Genomic DNA, 27,022 nt, shown 5'->3' with positions numbered 1-27,022 from the left:
TTAGTTTAACAATGAAGTATATATTTTTTTTCAGTTTAAATTCAAATTTAGACCATTTTCCAACAACATAATACACATACACTAATTTCAAGCTTAACTCCGAGGAGGATATTCACTCAGCTTGCTAGGTGATGACAGACTGCGTAACTCCTAATTAGCTTAGGAGTAAGGCGAATGCCTGAGTCATGTCTGTGCTAGGGAATAGTCCAAAGAGTTCTTAGCAGGCTACAGAGAAAAACAACTTTACAGTCTTGAAGTAAAGCATCTCCTTTCAAATCATTCTTCCTAATATGTGGTGCAAATTTTTCTGTGGTTGTAAGTAAACCCTTTCACTCATCAAAAATCTGAAACAAGGTATTTCTGCAAGCATCTATACAGATAGCACAAGCTAACTAAGAACAAAACTAAAAATTCTCTATGGGGAACCAAACTGTGCTTTAGTTTAGTCAAAGAAAAAATTAATAATACCAAACAATGATGCGGGAAGTCCTTTTGTATATGTGTTGCTTTCATTGGCTAATGTATAAAGAAATGGCTTTGAGCCTATAGTAGGGCAGAACAGAGCTAGGCAGGGAAAACTAAACTGAATGCTGGGAGAAAAAAAGATGGAGTCAAGGAGAAACCATGCCAGAGACAGACACTGGACGGAACTTTGCCAGTGGCAATACACAGACTAATAGAAATGGGTTAAATTAAGATGTAAGAGCTAGCCAATAAGAAGCTAGAGCTAAGAAGCCAAACAGTAATTTAATTAATACAGTTTCTGTGTGGTTATTTTGGGGGTGAGCAGCCAGGAACAAACAAGTGGCCTCTTATAACAAAAGAGGTTGAAAACTGGCAAAGTAGTACATTATAATACAAATTTTTAAAAAATTCTGACAGAAATGTAACAAACAGCTCAGCACACTGCAGCAAATGTCACAGAAGTGCCTATCTTGTGCACCATCTTCAGCACAGACATGGCTTTGTCCTTCCCAGTCAATAAACACAAAAGGTGACTCCACTGCACTCTACCTCACAACTACACACAAGTTTATCCTGCTCCTTAGCGTTCATAAACACAGAGCCATGTACTGAGGTTAAACCATTACTCTGTGACCTTTCCCATTTTAAGGCAGACTAATTGTCTCCATCTATCCATCCTCCTCCCTCCCTCCAACCTTTCCTCTCTTCCTTCCTTTTTCCCTTCCTTCCATCCACCCATCTTTTGTGTGTGTACACACATGCTAGAGAAACACTCTATCACTGAGCTACATTGCCAATTTTTATTTGTAATTATTTTTCAATAAGGATTTAGTTTTAAACAGTAATGGAAATTCTTAGCCCTTTGTTGTCTTCAAGAGACAAAGTATTGTTATTTTGCCAAGACTAGTCTCAAACCCCTGGTTGTCCTCTTGGCTCAGCCTCCTGAACAGCTGAAACTACATCTGTGCTACAACACCCAGCTTAAGACTGACTGAGCAACATTATTCCAGACTGTAACTAGGTTCAGCAGGAAACAGACTTTTCTTTAGGTAATGATAGGCTTCAATTCTGGCTAACTAGAAATACGAACAGTAAATTCCATTAAAACAACTAAACCCAGCCAGCAGAGGTAATACATACCTTTAATCCCAGCACCCAGGAGGCAGAGGCAGGTGGATCTCTGTGAATTTGAGGCCAGCCTGGTCTACAGAGTGAGTTCCAGGACAGTCAGGCTATTCCACAGAGAAATCTTGTCTCGCAAAACCAAAAAGAACAAGAAAAGAAACAAAAAAACTAAACCTTGGATGAAATGATAAAAACGAATAAACAAAAAAATGAAGCAACAACAAAATGTCCTCTCGAAGATACTATTCAACAAGTCAGAGCCATAAAGAGCCACTTTCACAGTGAAGGGTGCAGGTGATGAGATGTAAACCCAAGAGGCATGACGTCAAGGTAATATAGGTAGAAATAAGAGGAAAAATGAGGTCAGTTCAATAGTAGAGAGTTGGGTCTTTAAGCCAATACTGAAGTGAAAGAAAAAAAAAAACATCTGATCTGCCTCTGGTAACCATGACACCATCATTTATGTTTATTTGAGGGGGAAGGGAACTGCAGGTCAGAGGACAACCTGCAGGAGTCGGTTCCCTCCTCCCACCATGGAAATCCCAGGAATTAAATTGAAGTCATGGGGCTTTGAGGCAAGTGCCTTTACCCACTGAGACATTTTGCTGACCCCACCATTCACTTAAGTTACAAAGTGAAGGTTTCAGTAAGCAAGAGATGACTAAGTGCTGGATATGAGTGTGAAGCATATGGGACAACTGGTGAGAAAGTTCAACGTTGAAGCCAGGTGTGATGGATAGGAGCTCAAAGTCTACAACGCATCACGCTATATGAAGTACCAGGTGTGATGGATAGGAGCTCAAAGTCTACAACGCATCACGCTATATGAAGTACCAGGTGTGATGGATAGGAGCTCAAAGTCTACAACGCATCACGCTATATGAAGTACCAGGTGTGATGGATAGGAGCTCAAAGTCTACAACGCATCATGCTATATGAAGGACCCAGCAGTAGTGGAACACAATAGGATTTCTAATCTGGTCAAGTCTAGAAATTGCTGATCCTTCAAATAAATCCAGAACTAAGGATCTAACTCATACAACCTAAGTGTCTCCAGATGGTATCATGTGTAAATGGCTCTCTCCACCAAGTAGGGAACTGATCCTTGATGGCAGAAATACGCAGACTCCTTACCACTGCTTCCATTAGTGTCATTATCGGTGCTTTAATCGAACAGATTTTCCTAACTCTTAGCTAATGATTATAATCCCTTACTGTGAGTTTTAACATTCAGCTTAGAGGCTTTTATGACCTATTCCACTAGAATATATTATTTTAGTGGCTGACTGGCACTCTAGGGTTCTCATTTTCACCTCGATTTTCTCGTTCCATTGAAAGGTCCAGTTCTTCATCCTGGAGCTGATCAGACGTGTCAGGCAAAGGCTCTGGTGTAAGATGCAAAATCAGGTTTCCTTTCACCTCTGAATAAAGAAACAAAGAGACATGTTTTTCTTCTAATATGATTGGGCAAAGTTTGGGGAAAAAAAGGAATTTAACTACAAAAATCCTAAGTCTAAATCATGAAGGCCCTTTCCACACAACAACTCATTTCAAAATAAACACTGCTTATTACTACAAATATTATTTCCCACCAAAACATGTAAAAGCACTGCTGAAAGCCCCTTACTCCTGTCTGCATTGTACATGTCCTCAAAGGCGCACTCCAGCTCTCGCTGCCAGTCTTCTTTCACCTCACTGCGTCTGTACGGCAGTTCAAGCAGTTGTGGGGGCATCTGTGCCACTGTCTGTCTCCTACGTGCCAGGTCCTCTTTCTGCAGCTGTTTGAGTTCTTCCATTAGTCTCTCTTGGTTCTTCAAGAATAAACAGATTAATGACAGCCGAGTCAAACTTAGATGGTTACATTAACTGGCGAGGGCAAAGTATGAAGATAAGGCCTAAAATTCCCCTCCTCGCCCATTTGTTCTCACATATGACATACTACTCCAATTTACCTGCTGGATAACATACTGAGAATATTAGGGGAAAATATCAACCCTAGGCTGTAATGGGACAAAGTAGGTAGCACTGAGGGGTGATGCTGCCTAGACCTTAAAGTCTGAAAAGTGTCTGCCACTACCATTCTCAGGGCAAAGCAAAACCATTTTGTCACTTTCTGTTTAACTAACAGGGCTCCTGCAACGAGCTGTCGTTCAGCTCTCTGTACTTCTCAAGTCCTAAGTGACTGATTTCCACGATTTAAGGGGATTTGTGTATCACTTTATGTGTACATAAAGTGATATTTTATTAACATGAAAGTTAAATGAAGTTAGCTAATTTAATTTTGATGGTAGAAGGCAAAGAAGGGCGATCAGAGAAACCTCCTCGGTTTCTGGGTAAGCACTTAGTCACACAGAAGAGGCTAAAGGAGTAGAAGAAAAAATAAGGGCAGCACATAGGCATGGGCTATGAAGGCAACCAAAGAAGAACATAGATAGTGTTTATATGGCTAAAGTACAGGGGGCAAGGGGATTACAAACAAAAAATACAAAACCAGAGGGGGACAGAATCCAAATGCCAATTACAATAGACCCAGCAGGGAGAGGATATGGGGTAAAGGAAACACTTCTGCATTGCTGGTGGGAATGCAAGCTGGTACAGCCCCTTTGGATATCAGTACGTTGATTTCTCAGTAAATTAGGAAAAAACCTTCCTCAAGACCCAGCAATACCACTTCTGGGTATATATCCAAAGTATGCTCAATCGTGCCACAAGGACATGTGCTCAACTATGTTCATAGCAGCATTGTTTGTCATAGCCAGAACCTGGAAACAACCTAAATATCCCTCAACCAAAGAATGGATAAGGAAAATGTGACACATTTACACAATGGAGTACTACACAGTAGAAAAAAAAAAATGACAGCTTGAATTTTGCAGGAAAATGGATGGAGCTAGAAAACATTATTTTGAGTGAGGTAACCCAGACACAACAAGACAATTATCACATGTGCTCACTCATAGGTGGTTTTTAAACACAAAGCAAAGAAAACCAGCCTACAAATCACAATCCCAGAGAACTTAGACAACAATGAGGACCCTAAGAGAGACATTCATAGATCTAATCTACATGGATAGTAGAAAAAGATACGATCTCCTGAGTAAATCAGGAGCAAGGGGACCTTGGGAGATGATTAAAGGGGAGAGGAGAGGCAGGGAGGGGAGCAGAAAAAATTTAGAGTTAAATAAAAAAAATCAATAAAATTAACAAACAAAAACAATAGACCCAGCAGTAAGTACATTCCTGGACCAAAATGTCTTAGGAAAAGATTCAGACAGGGTAACAGAATCTATTAACACTGTGATGCCACAGTTTTGGGTGACTTTTCCCGTGTGAGAAACACTAGTCTAGAATAAAGAGGAGTGGCCCAAACAGCTGTTTTCTAATGATAGCACACGTGTCACTTGTTATACAGTAAATGCATTCCTCTGGCTCACCTGAGCACGGTGTAGCACTCCATTAGTATTTTTCCTAATAACAGGGAATGTTTAAACTCCATGTGTGTTCCTATGAGCTTCAGGCAGGCCTCAGGAAACATGATGAAAGTGAGCTAAGGCAAGCTTAAGACAGTCAAATAACACAGAGGTAAGTTCAGGCAAGCTGTGGAAGCTCACTTCTGTGGCCAATCAACACTGCTGCTTTTATGGAAGAATGTGTTCAACTTATAGCTGTTTCTCACAGTTTCTGTTGTTCTTTCTTTTTTTAAAGATTTATTTATTTATTATGTACAGTGTTCAGCCTCCATGTATGCCTGCAGGCCAGAGGAGGGCACCAGATCTCATTACAGATGGTTGTGAGTCACCTTGTGGTTGCTGGGAATTGAACTAAGGACCTCAGGAAGAGCAGTCAGTGCTCTTAACCTCTGAGCCATCTCTTCAGCTCCTGTTGTTATTTCTTATAGGTTTATTTCTTTGTTGAATAAATTTAGACAGTTAACTAAGTGATAAGTCACTTCCAACTTATGAAAACTAAAATTTTGAGGGAGGTCATAATCTCACCCCCACAATCCAAGTAGACTTCCTTAGGATAAGCATCTAATGTCCAGTGACATACTTAAAAACCTTCTCCTAAGGTGATGAGTGTTTAAAGTACATGAATGTGGTCAAACTCAGAGGCAGAGAGAAACATGCAAAAGATGAATCACACTTACACTGTATTTCAAGAATAAGTAAGGACATGAGTCTACCTTTGAATTGACATTCAAAGTGGCCAGAGTAAGTCTTTTGCTCAGAAAATACTTAATGAAGCAATTATGTAAATTTATAAACACAAATGCAATAAAAAATTACTACATCAAAAAACTGACTAATTTTTTCAGGCTCTTTTTAGATTGAATAAATGTAAAAAGAAAATGTGTCAGTAAACATGTATACATGAATAAAACAAAGATATATTATGAGAACAGCTGTATTTAACCTGAGCTTAAAAGAGGGCGGAAAAGGATTTTGGAAAATTATAATGAAATCATACAAATCAGAGACTTTCTGTGATGGCTAATGTTGTCAACATGACAGAATCTAGAATCCTCTGGGGAGACAGATCTTGGGGCATGCCTGTGGGGGATTATCTTGATTGCATTGAGGTGGGCGGAGAGACCTGCCCAGTGTGGATGGCATCATTCCCTGGCTGGGTGCTGGACTGTGTGAGAAGGAAGCTGAGCGGCTGTAGGTACTCACGCTCTGTTCCTGGCTGTGCTGTAATGTGACAGCTACCTCAACTCCTGCTTCCTTGACCTGCCCTCCGTGATGGACTGTACCTTGCACCGTGAGGTAAAGTAAACCTGTCCTTCCTTAAGTTGTTTTTCTCAGGGTATTTTATCCCAGCAAGAGAAACAACAGTAAGAAACACTGTATTCACACTCTAGGACAGAAGTCCCTCACTATTAGTTCTCCAATGCCACCAACCAGTCTACCAGCAGCAGCCAGCTCCCAGGGAGATGGCACGTCTTACTTGGGCCAAGTGGACCTTCTTCATGGCACGCGATCCCCGCATGTGTGCCCTTGCAAACTGCTCCACTCTCTGCTGTGCTGCCTCTTTCCGTAGTCCTTCCAGTCGTCTAGCTTCTTCTTCAGCAGCCAAATGAGCATCTGGCTAACAGCCAATCAACAAAAATTTAGATCTTTTGTGTGTGTGTGTCTAACAAAGAAATAGCTTTAAAAACAATGACACTAATAGAACTTTTTCTACTTATATAAAATTTAATAGTAAAAGTGTTTAGTATCTGCAATTATCATAGCATTCGGCTATAAAGTAATCAAATTATTAGTATAACGTCTTAAATACATTCAAAGATAAGTACTCCATGGTTTTAAAGAAATTCCTTTAGGGTTGGAGGGATGGCTCAGTGGTTAAAAGCACTGACTTCTCTCCCAGAGGTTCTGAGTTCAGTTCCCAGCACCAACATGGTGGCTCACAACCATCTATTACTGTAGTCCCATGGGATCCAATACCCTCTTCTGGTACACAAATATACATGCAAACAAAACACCCAAATACATAAAGTACATAAATATATAAATCTTAAAAAAAAGACAGAAGTTCCTCTAAATGGCAATGCTTATTCAGCTAAGAAGGCCAGAATAATGACTTAAATATAACCCTGATTTCCTAGAACTCATGCAGAAATAGTGACTAGGCAGGCCAGTGAGATATCTTGTTATTTTTTATGATTTGAACATCTACTTTCAAATATATACAGCATTTTATTTAACCTTTATTTTAATTATGTATATGTGCATGTGTGAGTGCAGGTGCCCTGAGAGTCCAGAAGAGGGTGTCTGATTTTCTGGAGCTGGAGTTAAAGCTGGTTAGAAGTCCAAGTGGGTGTAGGTCCTCTACAAGCACAGTAAACACTTAACTACTGAGCTATCTCTTCAACACATAGGCAGCATTTTGAATGTAACCAGAAGTGAAAAAGCTTGTTCTTTATCTGATCAAATTATATCAACAAATTGGAACAATAATGACAACAAAAGTTATTAACTAGGAATACCAGTATATGTCTTTAATCCCAGCATAGAGGCTGAGGCTGAGGCAGGTAGATCTCTGTGAGTTCCAAGTCAGCCAGGGCTATATGGTGAGACTTTCTCTCAAAAAGAAACAAGACAGGCTGGGTGGTGGTGGTGCACATCTTTAATCCCAGCACTCAGGAGGTAGAAGCAGGCGGATCTCTGTGAGTTTGAGGCCAGCCTGGTCTAAAGTGCTAGTTCTAGGACAGCTAGGGCTGTTATACAAGAACTCTCACCCCCCAAAAAAGAAAGACAAAAAAAAAAAATTGCAAAATTACTGTTACAGAGTAATAGCAATTATAAAAAGGAAATATCAGTTGCTCACTCTTAATACTGGCAGAGACTTTTAAGTCATAATATCTATAAAGATAAAGGAATGGGAAGACAGATGTTCTGGAGAACCCAGGCTCAACTCCCAGTACCCAGATGACAGATCACAATATCTGTAATTCCAGTCATAGGGGATCAGATGACCCTCTCTTCTGGCTTCTGCAGCTATCAGGCATTTGATATGGCACACAGACACACATGCAAGGTAAAACATTCACAAATATTATTTAAAAAATCCTGTTTTTAAGTCTTTGTGTGCATATTTATACATAAAGACAGACTCTAACCCATATGATGTTAACCATTTTGTCTTCTGGTGGTGAGATCATTGATATTTCTCTGAGTTCACCTTCTATATAAAGTTCTATTTCTGCAAAGAGTCTACTCATGATCAAAAGTTTTAAAACCTCCTTTATGTTATAATAAAACCTATTTTGTACAATGCATGATAAGAATATATTTACTATTTTAAAAGACAGTCACAAATAGCTATGTATCTCTTCCATTCATAGGAGAAAACAATATATCTGACATGAAAAGTCAAAACACATTTACAAGGCTTTTTGTTCTTTTAACCTAGGACAGTTAGTAGCATTGTTCAAATTTTGAGAAATGGCCCCACTAGACAAAGACTCAAGATAAACTTCAACTGATGAACACAGAGAGACCCAGTGAACTATGAACACACAGTAAGTCAATCACCTGCTTTGTGCCCATCTGTCTGCTCACAAAAGTTGAAATGTGATGGTAGGTGGAACTATTGGTCTTCAAGGAAGGAATTCTGTTCACTTCAATGTTCTGGAAAATAGCATATAAAATAAGAGATTAGGTAAAGAGCACACAGTTTCTTTTCTTTTTTTTCTTTTGGCCATCTCCATTAAGGGAGCACACATTTTCAATAAACCTAGATCTAATGCAAAAGGCAAATTTGTTTTTATTTTTGAAATAATATTTTGCAGTGTAGCCTGGCTGGCCTGGAATTTATGGCAATCCGTCTGCCCCACCCTCCAGAGTGTTAGGATTACAGACATGCACGGCCACAAAGCTGTGTATTAATCCATGCTATGGATTGTTCTACAATTTGTTCAAATTTAATCCTCACTAGGCAATGTTAGGAGGGAACAGGGTAGAAATTTCTGGAGTTATTAGTGAATAGATTAATGCCTTCAAGTGATTAATGCATGTCATGGTTATCTGTTCCTAAAATAAGTCTTCTACAAAACCGGTTTGCCTAGATCTCCTAGTTTATGGCTTTGATGCTTTCCACCAACTTATGACTGCCAGTCAGAAGAGCACACCAGATGCAGCCCAGTCTTCTCTATGCCTTGCCTAATGCACTGTATTACTAGAAACAGGAAATGCACTAAAACAAGACCAATGCCAAAATCTGCTTAATAATGAAATAAATCTTTTCACCCAGAGTTAAATTACTTCAAGTTTTTTTTTCTTTCTTAAAAAAAAAAAAAAAACAGGGTTTTCCTGTAGCTTGGGTGCCTATCCTGGAACTAGCTCTTATAGACCAGGCTGGCCTCGAACTCACATATCCGCCTGCCTCTGCCTTCTCAGTGCTGGGATTAAAGGCATGTGCCACTACCGCCAAGCAAATCACTTCAAGTTTTAATAAAAATATTAGATTTTTAAATATTTCATCGACCTTCTAGATATGTATATTATAGTCAATGTTTTTATTTCAGTTCAGAAGTTCACTCTAACTTCTAAGTTATTTAAAGAGACAGTTATTTTTGCTACAGTAGCTCCTCTACGGTGCTCTTTACTGGGGACTGTACCCAGGGAGGTGCTCTTCCACTGAGCTCCATCTCCAGAACTGAGAGCACTTTCAGATCTCCTGAATAAAAACATGCCTACAAGGGGCTGGAGAGATGGCTCAGTGGTTAAGAGCATTGCCTGCTCTTCCAAAGGTCCTGAGTTCAATTCCCAGCAACCACGTGGTGGCTCACAACCATCTGTAAAGAGGTCTGGCGCCCTCTTCTGGCCTTCAGGCATACAGACAGAATATTGTATACATAATAATAAATAAATATTAAAAAAAAAAAAAACATGCCTATAAGACCCAATCAGGTTAGAAGCACTACTAATCACAAAAATTCCACTGGAGTTCACATTAGTCTCAGCCCTCAATGTTTAATCATGTATTAATCTTGGTCTGGAAACACTGGCTAAGATTTAAGCACACTAATTCCACAAGTCTCAAAAAGATTAAATAAGCTAGTTTCTTGCTTCCAATACCTTGGCATAAAGGTAATTTAGTCCGTTACAATTTATTATGTCCTGACATATAGATGTCTCAGTTTACAAGCAACTCCCAAGAACCAGTACTCCCAAAATCAAGGTAGCTATATATAGACTGAAATCGAGACTCCCTATTGAGATTATAATCACCACCAACTGTTAGTTAAAACACAGTTTCCAGTGAGTTAGACTTTAGAGTTTCAACAAATAAGTCCATGGACGGTTAGCATTGTTAGGATGATTAGTAAATGATTCTAAATTGCTCAGCCTGCGCTCTCTGCTCTGCTGTAAGCTATCACTAGACTTAAACCACCAGGGTGCAGGCTAAAAGCAATACTCAGCTGAGATTGGCTTACCCAGCAAAAGTGGTGTATGCAACAACTACTATAAAACAAGCCTGTTTTCCTCCTGTATCTAGTACTATCTCCAAAGGCAGTGCCAAAAAGAAAGAGGCTTTCATACTACCTACGACATTCCAATTCTCCCAGCACTGAGGTTCTCAATACCATGGCTGTTTACATTTGCAGACCCTAGTGCTGCTAGTTGACCTCAGTGAAGTCTAAAGAAGTGGATTCATGGGAAGCTAAGTGCCACAGGAAAAACAAGAGTTTGTACAATCAGGTCTTGATATAAACTCTGGTTCTCTAGTCAAGTTAGTTAACCCTCTGTCTTCGCTTTTCCCCACGTGTGAAACAGGTATGGCTTTTACTTTGTATGGCCATCAGGGCAAGGAAACGAGACATAAAACGACAGATATGCAACAGGGCCCATTCACTAAATCATAGGGACAGTTCTTGAATAAGAGTTTAGTATATCCAAAATGATATTTTTTCCTTGGATTAAGTAAAACAAAACCCTGTTTTCTATTTGTTTGCTTGGGTCTCACACAGTCTAAGCTAGCTTCCAACTTGCCACATAGGCAAGACTGGCCTTGAACTCTTGATCTTCCTGCCTCTACCTCAAAGTGCTGCCATGCCCTACTAAAATATTCTTAGTCTGAGCAGTCTAAATAGTTCACACTTTTTCCCTCAGGTTTCTCAGTAATTGATTTTTATCTGTTTGAAAAAATAGTGACCCAGATGCACCTAAATTCTATATATATGACACAAGGTCCTTAAAGGGTACAACTTACCTTCAAGGTTCCCCAAATACTCCACAACTTAGACCTTTAAACAAAGTCCTATTACTTCCTTTTATATCACCAACTCACAACCAGCTCAAGACGTATTCTAAGATACTCTTCTTCCCCAAAGACCTGGGTAGCCTGAATAAAGAGCCTACTGTAAAACCAAACAAGAATATAATTGATGTAGGTGGGTCTTCTGTCTATGTGTTACTTTCATTGATCAAATAAAGAGACTGCCTTGGTCTCTGATAGGACAGCAGCTTAGATAGGTGGAGTAGACAGAACAGAATGCTGGGAGAAAGAAGCAGAGTCAGGCAGACACCATGATTCCCCTTCCCGAGAGGGACGCTTGCTAGACTCATGCCGGTAAGCCACGACTTCGTGGTGACACACAGATTATTACAGATTATTAGATATGGGTTAGTCAAGATGTGAGAGTTAGCCAATAAGAGGCTAGAACTAATGGGCCAGACAGTGTTTAAATGAATACAGTTTCCATGTAATTATTTCGGTTGTAAACTATCCGGGGAGCTGGGATCCCAAAAGGAACGCAGCCCGCTGCTCCTGTTACTACATACAATCACCCAGATCTTAATTTATAAGAGCTATATATCTACAAACAACAACAACACACAAGAAAGACACACAAACGAAGTGGGACTAAGTATGATCACAAGGAGCCAGAGTCATTCGCTGGGCTACAGAACACTTGAGAACCATGGATACAGAGAAAGCTTAAAGAGCCTTCTTCTCTTCAATAACGAGGATATAAACTTCAGAATGATTTTAAAAAAAAGGAATAACGATAAAAGCTGTGTGCAGAATAATAAAACAGTATCTCCAGAATGATACTCACGAAAATGAAAGATACCACCCCTACACCAAAGAAAATATTTACAAATTTACTACCCTGGAACTAATTATTCTACCTATCCTGCACTCTGAAAAAGCATTCTAAGAAACTAAAGTTATTTTGGCTTATGAATATTGGAAATTATAATAAAAATCTATCAAAAGGCATGATAGGTTAAAATATTGCCTGCCTTTCTAATATCTTGCATGGCCCTGGGAGAGTAGCTGAAATAGGACACTTTCATGGCAGGCAGCCCTGTGAGAGCAGGGAAGACCCCAGAGCCTGACACTCATGCTGATCACATATACACAAATACAAAATAGACAAACTCATTCCAGTATTAAGTTTTCAAACTTTTTTTTAAAAAGCCTTTAACTTTTCACATAAAGTAACTGTCATTTTGATAGTTATCCATATAGTAACTCCAATCACTAAGGCTAATCAGCACTAAAACGCTAATATAAATAAGAGAACTGATTTTTTTCCTATTCTCTCTCTCTCCTTTTTTTTGTAGCAAATCTTACTGTTTTGCTCACTAGGCACCTCCGGCTTCAGCTTCACCAGTGCTGAGAAGATAGGTATGAGCAACCATGTCCATTCTAGTACTCATTTAATTGAACTGTTTCAAACATGTAAACAAAATTGAGCCTGATTATAAAGGACACAGGATACTCTATAAATAAACTTTGCATGACCTTATGATTGTAAACAAAAATTTAAATGTATCTGAGCTCTACTTCTTTATTAGACTATGAACCAAATCCAGAATATGAGCTGTCTATAAGACAAATAATGTAACTCTTTTTTTTGACAAATAAAGCTATAAAAAAAAGGCAGAACGTAAAAACCCAAATCACTATCTTAACAAACATAAAACTCCCACTGGGGAAAACTCAACACACAGTGGGCATTAGGTAACCAAGAAAACTGTCATTACTATTACTTTTTAAAGTTCTTAAAAACATATATTAATTTATAGGTAAAACAATATCTAGAATTTTAAAATACTCCTATATCATGCAACTAAAACCTGTTTAAACAAAGCTCTAGGCAACTCACCTCAAAAGGGGCCGGGACAGGAGGCGGCAGCCTGGCCACTTTAGCCGATCTCTCTTTTTCCACAAGCAATGCTTCCTTTCGAGCTTTTATATGCCTTAAAAGACAAGAGATGCCACCAATTAGTCTCTCAGGTAATACCTGCTGTCACCAAGAGGAACAGAAACTCATTTTTAGTTGAGTCCACACTCAATTTGCTGTTTGACCAAACATACATGTAAGAACATGTTTACCAACTACAAGAGGCTTAAATAAGGACCGGAGGTTCAACTGAATAATAGACAGCAGTGGCTCTCAACCTTCCAAACGCTTCAACCCCTTCATACAGCTGCTCATATTGTGGTGACCCCCAACCATAAAATTATTTTGTTGTCACTTCATAATGGTAGTTTTGCTACCATTATGAATCATAACCTAAATATCTGAGAGGCAGACAGTCTTAGGTGACCTGTGAAAGGGCCGTCTGACCCCACTATAGGTTAAGAACCATTATTTTAGAGTTTTTTACAGTAAGAGCAGAACTAGATGGGGCTGGAGACCTTGCTCAGAGGTTAAGAGCACTGGCTGCTCTTCCAGAGATCCTGAGTTCAATTCCCAGCAACCATGTGGTGGTTCACAATGATCTATAGTGAGATCTAGTGCCCTCTTCTGGCATGCAGGGATACACGCATGCAGAATACTATATGCATAATAAATAAATAAACCTAAAAAAAAAAAAACAAGCAGAACTAGGAATGTTAAAGATAGATCATGTGTAAAATGACCAGCTGACCAGTGCAGACCAGTAACAGCATGCAAAAATTACTAACAGCTGAGGTTTTCCTGTCCACAACATCCTGTGCTTGTGTGTTTTGAGACAGAATCTCACTATTCTGTCTCAAAATATTCTGTCCCTGGCTAGCCTAAAATTAGATATGTAGACCAGGCTGGCCTTGAACTTATAAAAAACTGCCCACCTTTGCCTCCCAAGTGCTGGAACTAAAGGTGTGCACCACCATGTCCTGCCCAAAGATCTCTTATCACATAGATTTTTAAAAACTTCCTTTTTACATCAGAAACAGTTTTTTGGTTGATATTAAGTATGAAATGTCCATACATTTCTTCAGAAACTTAGCCCCTGCCACTGAACTCAGAATGTTGGCTCAGCTAAGAAACATTCCTAGCTTAGTGAGAGCGGTGCAGAGTACAGCGTCTACACAACCTTTTACTTAGCATGTGCTCACACAGCCTGCTACACACCCTCTATTTCTAGACACACCGGTTTCAGCTGAAAATATGGAAAACGTTATCTTGTTACCTGGTTTTCTGTTTCATCAACATTTCTTTTTGATTTTTCTGCACTTTAAGGGCTTCTTTATGCCTCAGTTCAGCTTTTCTTTTTCTTTCTGCTGCCCGCTGAGCCAGAGCGTCCAAGTCAGGTTCCTAGAAGTACACATTACTTAAAAAGGCTTGTTAAACAAGATAAACAGAAATGTGTCTATTTGAGATCAACATAGAAGTTACTTGCCTTTCTTTATGCCAGAAGGCATTAGATATTATGGATGATGTGAGCCACCATGTGGTTGTTGGAAATTGAACTCAGAACCTCTGGAAGAGCAGCCAGAGTGCTTAACCGCTGAGCCATCTCTCCAGCCCAGAAGTCATCTTTCAATTTTGTCACCCTTCCCATAAGTACACCATACGTTCCAAAGCACAGGAATAGTACTACTACCACCATACCATAGAAGTAATCATTTAGCTTAGCATGAAAACATAAAATATCAGGCTACTTTGGACAAGGATTAAATTAACCACTAAAATATTTTATTTAAACTAAAACATTCAATTTATAGTAATACAAGAGGTTCTCTGGTCTGCAAAAATCATATGGGTGTCCTTTAAATGAGTTAGGCTTGGGAAAAAATTAAACACAAGGACAATATTGATCTGAAAAAAGCATGAATAAATAAATAAACAGATAGATAAATAAACAAAATAACATTAGAACTTATAGCTGTTGGTAAAAAACACACAGAAACCAAGATGCCACATCACTTCAAGGTATTTCTTTTCCTTAGTAATTAAAGATTTGTCTTTTTTGGAGCCAGCCTGTTTATTGTGTCACTGACTCTGGAATGACCAACTAGCATTTCTTTCCTTCATCTCTCCCTCCCTCCCCTTTTTATTTAGTTCTGTTATGTAGCCTTGACTGACCTGTAACTTACGATGTTGACCAAGCTGCCTCTGAACTTAAGGAAGTCCTCCTGTCTCTTTTTTTATTTTCTAGCCATAAATTACAATAAGCACAAATGAACTCAAGGCCCTGTTGAAACACTTAGCTTTACTTGCGTTTAGGAAAGCCACCAACTAAATACAAGTGCATACATATTCACTACTATGTATTTAGAGGTGGTAGGAATGAATCTGAATTGAGTCCCTCAATCTACTCAAGTTGCTTGAGACAGACAATTTCTGATGGCATAGGTTACCGTCTTTATACAGGCAAGAATCGGAAGAAATAATGTTAACTTGAACACCAGAGGAAGAAAGGTGTACTTGGCAGATTTACAAGGAAACAAATAATACCATTATTCTCACAGTAGATTAAACTGATTTAGAAAATAAAGGTCAGCTTGCCTCTCCCAGTTCTATACATTAAAACACGCTTATCATGTATTTAGTCTAAGCACCCTGCGTCCGCAGTGATGAGATGAGCTCACTCACATTTTCTTTAGCCTGTCGATGTCCCTCTCCCATATGTCTTAAACTTGCCAGATACAGTTTTTCCAAGTTCTCTATTTTCTGGCTTTGTGCTTCTTCCCATTCTGCCCTTAGTTCGTCAGCCAAACGCGAAAACTGCTGATTTCGCCTCTGTTTTATGTCTTCTCTGATCTGGAAGGCAATGCCCCTTTCTTGTTCGCGAACCTGAAAGATGAGTATTTCATACAAAATATATGAAGGGGTTTAAACATTTCCAAAATCTAATTGAGAATAGAAATTCAAATGAATTCTCTTCAGGTATTTCAATTTTCCCAAATACTTGTTAAGTAAGGGCTATGATTAGCAAAAAAAAAAAAAAAATCTACAAAGAAAAAACGGGGGGCACTAAGAAATTTTTTTATTATGTTCATTTATTTGTATATGTGTGTCGTAGCACAGGGGGCAGAGGTCAACCTGCATGAACTCCAACAAGAGGGTCCCTGGGAAAGGACCTGGTCTGCCAAGCTTGGCAATAAAGTACCTTTACCTACTCAGCAACCCCCAAAGCTATTTCTACAGTCCCTTAGTTGACTTGTTTCACCTGATCTCTCGAACCCCAATAACATATAAAATGCTAAAATTAAAAGGTGACTGCACAAGTTTCATAGCCGAGAAGGTCAGATGAGAGCTCCCTCTCTAAGTCCATTATCTCTGGTTCTACATAGAAAGCTATACATTGTTCACAAAGGCTTAAGTTTAGATTGCTAGTTAGGGCAATCTTAAATTTCTTAATAAATCTGTCTTAGAAGCTCATATAAATAAGTCTGTTTCATCTTCCCAGTAGTCTTCTTCAAATTCTTGCTAAGCTTTCTTTTCTAATTTTCACCAACTATGCATCATGTAAACTGGAGCAGAAAGATTCAAAGAACCAGAAACTGAGAAAGATTACTGCAAAATAATGTCTCCTGATAGTCAAACTGTTGCACACATAGACTTACGGTTGTGACACAAGATCTGCATAAGATCAAGCCAGACATCATGGGGTCATCTAAGGAGCCACTGGGAGCTGATAGCTGGCAGGGAAAGTTAGTTTCCCTCAGTAATGAGGCCCAATGGTAAGCTGCGCATGCTCCAGTGAAGCAGGAGACACATGCAGGTACAGGCGGAATTACATGGACTCAGTGGGTTATTGGAGAAGAAAAAAGAGTAACAGAAAAAGGTGGTGTGAAGTAGGGAGAATGTGAGAGATGTTGGGGCAGAAATGGTGGGAAAAGAGAGGGTGGGTATGGTACAAATACATTACATCCATATATGCAATTACCAAAGAATTAAAAATTTTTAAAAATATCTCCATATTCAAACAACTGTTCTCCAATACATGAGTTAGGGAACATCTATCTTTCAACTCTTCTCCAATCTGCTTATTCTCAAATGTTACAAAACTGGTTTATAAACAAGAACCAGGTCTCTTTCAAGGAAAGAAACTCCTAAATGCAACATTTCATTTAGAACGACCTAATCCAAAAATTATCAAGGATTTGAGGAAGACAAAAAACTTAAACTCAAGTAAATGATACCTGAAGCAATCTTAGTTTCCGTCTTCTTTCATAATCTTCCTTCAAAATGAAGGCTTCCTCATTAGGACTCAATCTCAGTTTTCCAGTGTTCATTACCTTTCTCTTCATTTCTGTGTATTTTAAATATAAAGGATCTAAATTGAAGAGAAATAAACTGATGAATGTCTATAAACTACATTGTTAAAATAGGGCAACAAACAATCTACTTACACATACATGTATACACACAAGAAAAATAACAGGTGAGCAAAGTCCAGCTTATTTACAAACATGATATATAAGGGGTTCTATGGTTTCAATAAAACACCATGACCAAAATCATCTTGGGAATAAAGGGCTTATTTCAGTTTACAGTTCCACATCACAGTCCACTACTGAGGGAAGTCAAGGCAGGAACTCAATGGGCAGAAACACGGGAGCAGGAGCTGATACAGGAGGCGTGCTGCTCACTGGCTTGCTCAGTCTGTTAAACCATTCAGCATGCCCAGCCCAAAGATGGTACAGTACACAGCAGGTCAGGTCCTTCCACATCAGTCAGTATTAACCAAGAAAATGTATCAGAGCTGTGCCTACAGGCTGACTGTGGGAGCATTTTCTCAGCTGAAACCCTCCTCCCAAATGACTCAGTGTGTCATGACAACCTAAACTAACCAGGATATATATTATCCCCTTTTCCCCAAAATGACCATATTTAAAAAAAAAAAAAAACCTTCAGAATACTTCTAATTGGATATATGAAGTATATCCTGGATTACCAGGTCTATTCTACTGCTACTTTTTGGGTGGCCTTGATGTCACCCTACACTTCTTTTCTGTTGCTGTGGTTCTGAGACAGGACTCGGGGCTTTGCACTGCTTCCACTGTGCTATAATCCACTCTTCTCTAGAACTAAGATGTTAGCATGCTCTCATCTAGAGGGAGGTGGTGTGGGCAACTAGAATGTGATCATTCACAGCTGGTCTAACTTGAAAATGCTTTCCGGTCTGCTGCTACGGTCACGTGGCATCAGCACACCATTGTGACTTTATCTGAGATGAGCGTACATCTCTGGTCTCTTCACAGTGACAGCAGACAAGCTGTCTTACTGTCCTCCAGGAATGAGCTTTACCTGCTATCTCCCTAGAATACAGGCGATCTGTACGCACATTCATAGAGGATGGCTTGTCCTTTAGCTTTTCACTAGTTGCCTTTGGTAGACTTTGGTAGAACTATCAATGCTCAAATAAATAAAATAACTTAAAAAATATGGTTTCGATGAACTGTTTGGGTAATCTAGTGGGAGCCAATACTTTGTTCAGAGAATTCTCCTCTATAAGAGTGGCCAGGACAAGTATGGTCTTACTCATTACCTTACTTTTTTTGTCTGAAAAACCGTCTTGCACTTTATAATTTAGGGTGGACTGAGTGAGACAGTGATTTAGTACATGAATATACACAAGAGGGCTCTGATGGCAAACAGGAGTAATTGCTTGAATAAAACCTCTTCCAATACATCCCACTAATGTTCTTAAGAAGAAACAAAACAAAAACTAACTCCCAAGGGTGTTTGGGGCCCCAAGAATACTGTTTCCCATAGTAGAAAGTATTCTTCTGCACCTCTCAACTACTTGAATATCCTGTCCCTGGTTTACTTACCAGTCATTGCTATCCGTGTGGATTTTTAAGTGCTGGTTTGCAACTGTCCAGTAATGGCTATAGGGCTTAACTTGACATATTTCATTCTGAGGATTAGGCAGTATCTGATACACAGTAATCACAACCTTAAATACCAGACTGAAACCACACGGATGCAAGAGCCAACGTTGCCTGCCACGCATTAGCAGAAGGCAGTGGCCAAGTCTCAGACCCCTTGGGTCTTGTTTCTTTACTCCGTGTAAGGGGGGTAATACCCACCACACGGGGTTGTGTACTACGTGTGCGGCTTAATTAGTGCAAAACCGCTGCACACATTCTAACAAAAGGACTGACGACAACCGTACGCTGGCTGCTGTGTTTCTTGAGGCAAGGTGTCACGATGTCGCCCAGGCTAGTCTTGAACTCGAGGCGCTCCTCCGGCCTTAGCACTGCGTCCCGAGTACTGGGATGGCCGGGAGCACCAACCCGCGCGGTTGGACTGCTATTTTTTCAAAGCTGGGTGTGACAGAAGGGAACCAGAGGAGCTCCCGGTGGCCGATTCCACAGGAGGGCCTCGGGGCGGTTTAAAGGGCCGGAGGCTCGCCCGTCTGCTCGCGGCCTGCCGGGAGAACCCCGCCGGGACTCCGTCACTCACCTGATAGCGTGTGCGGTCGGGTCTCACGGCACACGGGCGTCCGCAGCCGCCCGGCTACCCAGCAGCCGTTCGGGTACCTGCGGGACGGCCATCGCCAGGCGCTCGTCACTTCCGTCATTCAAACGGCCCGCCAATGGCGGGAGCGGACGGCGGGAAGCAGCCTGGTCCCGCCTCCGCCGGGGCCGCCGAGTAGGCCGCGCTGTGCCGAGGCCCCGCCCATCTCCAGCCCCGCGCACGCGCAGCCCTGCCTCCGTTCGCGCACGCGCAGTGTTGCGCAGCGGGCCATTATTTCTCACAGCTCCCGGGTTCCCGGTCTCACTTCCTCTCCGGAGCCGCGTTGGCTTCACAGACTCAGAAGCAGAAATGTAGAAAAGGGCAGCTCTCTGGCGAGCCACGAAGAGGGACGTTAGTCTTTCTTGTTCTTGAGACGCGTTTGCTTCAGTTGCCTGGCACTTAGAGCTTCTCTTTGTTGAGCTGCTGAGTGGACAAATTATGTGCTCTGCCCAGCTGGCCTCTGGAAAGATAATCCCCAAGTGGAAATTTGAGATTGAGATATGTTTTGTTTGTAATAGGAAAACAGGAGGAATCAAAGTAAGCGCAGTAGGCTGAGAAGGTCAGACTGCATCGCGACTCTATTGCATTCTAGCTGAGACCCTAAACCGCTGGAGTCATAGTTTCCCATTAGACCTGTGTTTTTGTAGACCAAGCTGCCCTGGAACGTCCAAAGTGGCGTATTCTTTTCACCTGGCATGTTTCCTGCCAGCTGAGGGCTCGGTTGCCAGTGCTCAGTGGGTGTCTACCTCCCTGTGCCTTGGTTGTGGGGACCAGACAGACATCTGTCTCTCACTGCTTGTTCGCTGGTATCCTAAGAGCATTCTCTGGCAGAGTGCGACTCTTAGTGCTTTTGCTGAGACATTGTAAGTTTTGACGCATTTTTGGGCTAAGTATCAGGGCCAGCCCAAATTCAAGTTAGGAGGAAATTAAGTCTTTTTTATAATAATAAATTTTTATTGATATTTATTGAGCTCTACATTTTTCTCTGCTCCCCTCCCTGCCTCTTCCCTCACCCCTTCAACCCTCCCCCAAGGTCCCCATGCTCCCAATTTACTCAGGAGATCTTGTCTTTTTCTACTTTCTACTTCCCATGTAGATTAGATCCATGTAAGTCTCTCTTAGAGTCCTCATTGTTGTCCAAGTTCTCTGGGATTGTGGTTTGTAGGCTGGCTTTCTTTGCTTTATGTTTAAAAACCACCTATGAGTGAGTACATGTGATAATTATCTTTCTGGGTCTGGGTTACCTCACTCAAAATAATGTTTTCTAGCTCCATCCATTTTCCTGCAAAATTAGCTGTCATTTTTTTCTGCTGTGTAGTACTCCATTGTGTAAATGTATCACATTTTCCTTATCCATTCTTTGGTTGAGGGTTATTTAGGTTGTTTCCAGGTTCTGACTGTGACAAACAATACTGCTATGAACATGGTTGAGAAAACATGTCCTTGTGGCACGATTGAGCATCCTTTGGACATATACCCAAAAGTGGTATTGCTGGGTCTTGAGGAAGGTTGTTTTCTAAATTTCTGAGAAATCGCCACACTGACATCCAAAGGGGCTGTACCAGCTTGCATTCCCACCAGCAATGCAGAAGTGTTCCCTTCTTCCCACAACCTCTCCAGTATAAGCTGTCATCAGTGTTTTTGATCTTGGCCATTCTTACAGGTGTAAGATGGAATCTCAGAGTTGTTTTGATTTGCATTTCTCTGATGACTAAGGATGTTGAACATTTCCTTAAGTGTCTTTCAGCCATTTTAGATTTCTTTGTTGAGAGTTCTCTGTTTAGGTCTGTACTCCATTTTATTATTGGATTATGTGTTCTTTTGGTTTCCAATTTCCTGAGTTCTTTGTATATTTTGGAGATCAGCCCTCTGCATAATGTGGGGTTAGTGAAGATCTTGTCCCATTCTTTAGATTGTCATTTTGTCTTGTTGACCATATCCTTTGCTTTACAGAAGCTTTTCAGTTTCAGGAGGTCCCATTTATTAATTGTTTCTCTCAGAGTCTGATGATAAAGTACAAAGTAATGTCGGGTGAAGTGCACTCCTGTAATATTAGCACTCAGGAGGCAGAAGCAGGGGCATCATCACAAGTGTGAAACCAGTCTAGGGTACATAGCAAGTTCCTGACCAACCAGGGATGCATAATGAGACCCCTATTCAACAAACAAGCCAAAAATAAAGGGAATCTTCTGTTGTGAAATAGATTGTTTACTATGTAAAGATATGTTGCATTTATTTGTGTTGCAGAATATCTGTTTGACTATGTAAAGATGTGTTGCTGGTTTACCTTGTCTGCCTAAGGCACCTGATTAGTCTAATAAAAAGTTGAATGGCCAATATCTAGGCAGAGGAGGGATGGGTGGGAAGGCAGGCAGAGGACAAAGGGGCCAGCCAGCCAGCAGGGGTTCAGCTAGCCAGGGCTGCCTAGCTAGAAATGGAGAGAGCAGGACAGCATGACGGACAGTGCGAAGAGGACGTAAGTGACCTTCAGGGCACCACATAGCTTAATAGAAATCAGTTCCTTTAAGTTCAAAAGAGTTAGCTAGAGACAAGCCTAAGCTAAGGCCTAGCACTTATAATTAAGAATATGTCTCTGTGTCATTATTTGGTTGGTGGACCAAAGAACATCCCAACTACATTTGTAGCCCAATGTGGGGGCATATATTTCTATGTAGGGCCTAAGAAAGCTGAAAAAAAGAAAGAAAGGGAAGGAAGGAAGGAAGGAAGGAAGGAAGGAAGGAAGGAAGGAAGGAAGGAAGGAAAAGAAAGCAGACACAGCTTCTTAGTAGCCAGGTTTTCATAGTATACAGAGGCAGTCTCTGTTATACAGCAAAACACTTGAGCAGCTGGCACTTTAGAAACAACAAACTAAGTAAAAACACCCCACAGTGTGGTCACCAACTTCCGAGAGCTGGGTCAGTTAAATGCAGCTCCTGGTTAAACACAGCTCCCAGTTAAACACAACTCTCAACCAGGACCATGGGGCATAAGCTTGGCTCTCATGGACTCGAGCAGGGTGGAGCCAGCCACCAGTACAAAGCCCAGCAGTGAGTTTAAGGTTTGGCTGACATGGTCAGAGAATGCTACAGGTACACAGCAAGGCAGGTCCAGACCAACATCTAAAGAGGTTCCAGTGTGTTTTAAAATGTGCATAGGTGCTTAAAAATGTGAGTATAGATGGTCATAACAAAAAACAGTTTAAAATCATAAAGTAAAGTCAAGAGAGAGAGAGAGGTAATATAAAGGAAAATGTATATAAAATATAAAGATGGGAAATAAACAGGGAGTCTGGATCTTATAATGTGCTGTGTTGAATTTTTTTAATTGAATGAGCAAATGACAGCTGCTGAGAGATAATGGATTGTAAAATGGATGCTGACTTAAACTAGCCTGGATACTTTAGGGATGTCTTAACTTGAAATTGGAATTCAGAAAATGGATTGCACTGGGGACGAGGTTATGCTTTTTGTTTCCACAGTAAATGAAAGGTTGTAGATTCCTTCAAGGTTAATAGAGATCAGTTTTGACTGCAGGAGACCTCCTGAAAATCTTGGCTACAGACATAAAGAAATAAATCAAGAAAGACTACAAGATAGGTAATATCTATTCTTCTCCCTGCACATGGGAACTGTTCTGAGACCAGACAACAAATGTTACAACTAGTTTTCTGTTGTAGGAAGTGGGTGACCCTTTGTTCCAGCTGTCCCACTAGCTTACACCCGAAATAATCACACACAAACTGTACTTATTAAATCACGGCCTGGCCCATTATCTCTAGCCTCTTATTAGCTAACTCTCACGTCTTGATTTAACCCATTTCTATTAATCTGTGTTCACCACAAGGTTGTGGCTTACTGGGAAAGATTTAGCATGTCTGAACTGGTGTGTCCATGGTGGCTCTCTGTCTTTGCTTTCTTCCTCCCAGAATTCAGTTCTGTCTCCCCACCTACCTAAGTTTTGTCCTATCACCAAGCCCAAAGCAGTCTCTTTATTAACCAATGAAAGCAACACAAATACAGAAGGACCTCCTACACGAGTTTTCCCCAGACTTGACCACTGTCTCAATTTTTTCAGGGTCCCCTAAAGATGCTGTTGCCCCCAGTCAACAGCAATCAGTCTAGAGAACACAATGCCTACATTCCAAAGAGAGGGTGTGGCGGTTTTTGTTCATTCAATGGGTTAGATGTTTGTCATTGGGGGGGGGGGATATAGGAATATAGGATAAAAAGGCAACTATTAACATCAAGTATTTTATATTGGGTTGGATTTTGGTATATTGATACAAATTTAAAGTTATTTTTGCACTCAATCTGCCCTGCCCCGACCAACGCCGCGTCACGCCTGAGCGGTGTCTTCTGGATAAAGTGTGGCTCTGGAAAGTTTGAAGAGCGCATGCGTGTGCTGGCTCGCTCCTTTTGGCTCCTCGGCCATCAGTGAGGCAACATGGGTCACCAGCAGCTCTACTGGGGTCACCTGCGGAAGTTCGGCCAGGGATCCTGCTCCTGCTGCGGCTGCTCAAACCACCATGGTCTGATCCGGAAATACTGGCTAAACATGTGCCGCCAGTGTTTCCGGCAGTACGCGAAGGACATCGGCTTCATTAAGTTGGACTAAGCAACCTTGAATGGATTCTTCTAGACTCTACCCAGTGGAAAAGATGAATGTCAGTCTTTGTACATAAGAATAAAACAAAGTGAAGACCTTCAAAAAATATTTATATTTGTTATGCCGTATGTATGTTTCTACTCTTGTTTATTGTATTGTGCTTATGCAAATCATTTAAAAATACAATGTATAATTTAGAAATGCGGGTTAGCAGTCATCTATAGTAATCAAACTTGTAGTCATATTAGGTATGTTTTAAAAGTTAAACATATATTTTAGATAGGTAGATAGGTGATCTCCAAATGCTTCAGAGACCTGCACAATTTGATATTTAAGATGTTTAATAACCTAAGGTTTCTCATGAGAGTGAAATATGTCTGCCCCTGACAGCATCAATCAATCTACTTCATAAAAGGATGATGGGCATCAAGGAACCTCCATATGGAGTTTGCTTTCATTATTGTAAAATTAGCCATGTGGGCAAGAAACTGACTTTGTCACAACTCCACAAAGGAAAGTGACTGCTGAAAGATCTAAGAGAGAAAGGAGCAAGCCTCTGCCAACTCCTACCTTGCTAACTCCTCAGTCAAAACAGAACTGAGCTCCTGTCTCCTCTCACCTTATATTCCTCTCTCTGCCGAGCCATATAACTTCCTGTTTGTCTATACAGGCCTCCAGACTTCTATGATTAACTAGTGGCTAGCTCTACTCTCTGATCTTCAAACAAGCTTTATTTGTTAGAGCACAAACAAGATATTACCACATTGTTCCTATGAGATGCAACAAACCATTGGTATAAGCTGCAAGTGTGTAAGCTGTTAGTTATGTGCTTACAAAGACAGGAAGGGGTAGACAAAAAGGAAAACAAGGTAATTTACAACACAGAAAAGTATACAGGCAAGTGGGGCTATGTAGAGACAACATTGGTTGGCTTTTCTTTTTTGGTTTTTCAAGTCAGGATTTCTCTGTAGCTTTGGAGCCTGTTTTGGAACTAGCTCTTATAGACCAGAATGACCTTGAACTCACAGAAATCCACCTGCCTATGCCTCCTGAGTGCTGGGATTAAAGGCCTGTGCCACAACCGCCTGGCTTGACATTGGTTTTGATGTTGGATTCAGATGTGGGTCAGAGCACCTGCTTTACTAGAAGTTAGCATCTCTGAAGCTCTTGAGGATAAAGAATCAGTTTTCACAGATCATTCTCCTTGCCAGAAATTCCCATTCCATCGAACAGCAGTTGTAAAGACAACGTTTGAAAACTCAAGCTGTAGGCCAGCCTGGTCTACAGAGCTAGTTCCAGTACTGCCAGAGCTGCTACACAGAGGAGTGTTGTCTTCAAAACCCCAAAACCAACCAACCAAATAAATAAAAATAAGAACTCAAGCTGTAGGCTGGAGAGATGGCTTAGTGGTCACGTGTCCATACAGATGGTCAGGGTTCCTTTTCCAGCACTCAAATGCTAACTCACAACCATCTCTAACTCTAGTCCTCTTCTGACCTCTACGGAACACACACACACCTCCAAGCAAGACATGCACAAAACAAATGAATAAATAAAATCCCTCAAGCTGTAAAAACCAAGTAGGTTGTCATCATCTTACTTGGAAGCATAAACAATCATAAAAGATCACTGAATGATTTGTCCACCATTACTGAGCCACTGTAGGTGACATCCATCTTAGCATTTCTGTTACTGCCAACTGACCTACTTTAATTCATCTCATGAGGCCCTCTCCTGTTTGCGTACCTTTCCTTTATCTAAGATTATTTCCAAAGTGAAGCTAGGAGAAATATTGTGAAATCATGGTACTTGGGATGAGGAGGCAGGAAATTAGCATTTTGAAACCAGTTTGGGCTGTGCCAACCTGTTCGACACAGTGAGAATATACCTCAAAGATGAAAAAACAAGACAAAAATACAGCCGAGTAGCAAGATCATTTCTCCTTATTTATGCACATTTAAACACTTGGTAGCCCAAAGTCAGCAGCAGCAGGGACATAGGGAGATGGTCGGAGATTCAGGTCCTGCTTTGACTTCATGGACCACAATCTCCAGTTTACTTATTTACATGTTTCTTTATTTTTTTAAAATTATACAGGAATTGAATTCAAAGCCTCATTGATAGACAAGTACTCTATCAATATACCCCAAGCCCTTAGAAAATATATATTTCAAATAGACCTGTCCATGCCAAGAGAGTTTGAGTATAGAGTTTATTCAGTGGGTTATGGAGTGAAGGGGGAAAGGGAGAGGGAGACAGAAGAAGGCGGGTATAGGAGAAGCAGCAGCCATCTCTTCAGAAGAGGGACAGAACAGAGAGAGAGGGTGGGGGAGACTGCCTGTACAGGCTGGAGGAAAATCCAGGCTGGAGGAAGATTGGCTTAAAGGGACAGGACAAGGCAGCAGCAGGTCATAACAGTATGTCAATGGGCATTTCCTCTTGCTCAACATTACAACCTATTTTGGGCAGGGAGCATGGAATGATGTGTTCTTTTCTGTAACCACTTCAAGCTGACATTGGGGCATTGTTATCAGGGCCCAAGAAGGTTGAAAGGCTGGTTAAAGGTAAGGAGGGAGTTCAGGCAATGGGGCATTTACCAGAAGCACATGGTTCACTGACTGCGCTGAA

General features: G+C 40.8%; 2 protein-coding genes across 12 annotated transcripts in view; one reads left to right on the top strand and one right to left on the bottom strand.

Moving 5' to 3' along the window:
* Cep295 (centrosomal protein 295) overlaps window positions 1-19,891 on the bottom strand; it is a 46,890-nt gene extending 26,999 nt beyond the window's left edge. For 10 of the 11 annotated variants that reach the window (XR_007588463.1, XM_050120637.1, XM_050120641.1 and 7 more), the window contains exons 1-9: window positions 19,736-19,891; window positions 17,467-17,600; window positions 15,914-16,114; window positions 14,508-14,632; window positions 13,214-13,307; window positions 8,628-8,723; window positions 6,538-6,678; window positions 3,218-3,401; window positions 2,904-3,011 (exon numbers count right to left, since the gene is read on the bottom strand). Coding sequence is in view for 10 of the 11 variants with exons in the window: in XM_050120637.1 (XP_049976594.1) it covers window positions 2,904-3,011; window positions 3,218-3,401; window positions 6,538-6,678; window positions 8,628-8,723; window positions 13,214-13,307; window positions 14,508-14,632; window positions 15,914-16,114; window positions 17,467-17,600; window positions 19,736-19,853 (1,201 nt within the window). In the remaining variant the exon portion in view is untranslated. The remainder of the gene's footprint in view (window positions 1-2,903; window positions 3,012-3,217; window positions 3,402-6,537; window positions 6,679-8,627; window positions 8,724-13,213; window positions 13,308-14,507; window positions 14,633-15,913; window positions 16,115-17,466; window positions 17,601-19,735) is intronic. The other variant, XM_050120636.1, reaches the window with a different exon arrangement.
* Window positions 19,892-24,232: 4,341 nt separating this feature from the next.
* On the top strand, window positions 24,233-24,494 carry LOC126487669 (40S ribosomal protein S29-like). The gene has a single exon (XM_050120615.1). It carries the CDS (start codon window positions 24,233-24,235, stop codon window positions 24,401-24,403), a length of 171 nt encoding a protein of 56 aa, XP_049976572.1. The 3' UTR covers window positions 24,404-24,494.
* Window positions 24,495-27,022: the final 2,528 nt, after the last annotated feature.

This window comes from Alexandromys fortis, unplaced genomic scaffold, assembly GCF_014885135.2.
Source record: "Alexandromys fortis isolate MF-2015 unplaced genomic scaffold, M_Fortis_MF-2015_v1.1 scaffold_171, whole genome shotgun sequence".
NCBI classification, from domain to species: domain Eukaryota; kingdom Metazoa; phylum Chordata; class Mammalia; order Rodentia; family Cricetidae; genus Alexandromys; species Alexandromys fortis.
The sequence above is the reverse complement of the archived record's forward strand: the minus strand, read 5'-3'. Positions and strand labels throughout refer to the sequence as shown.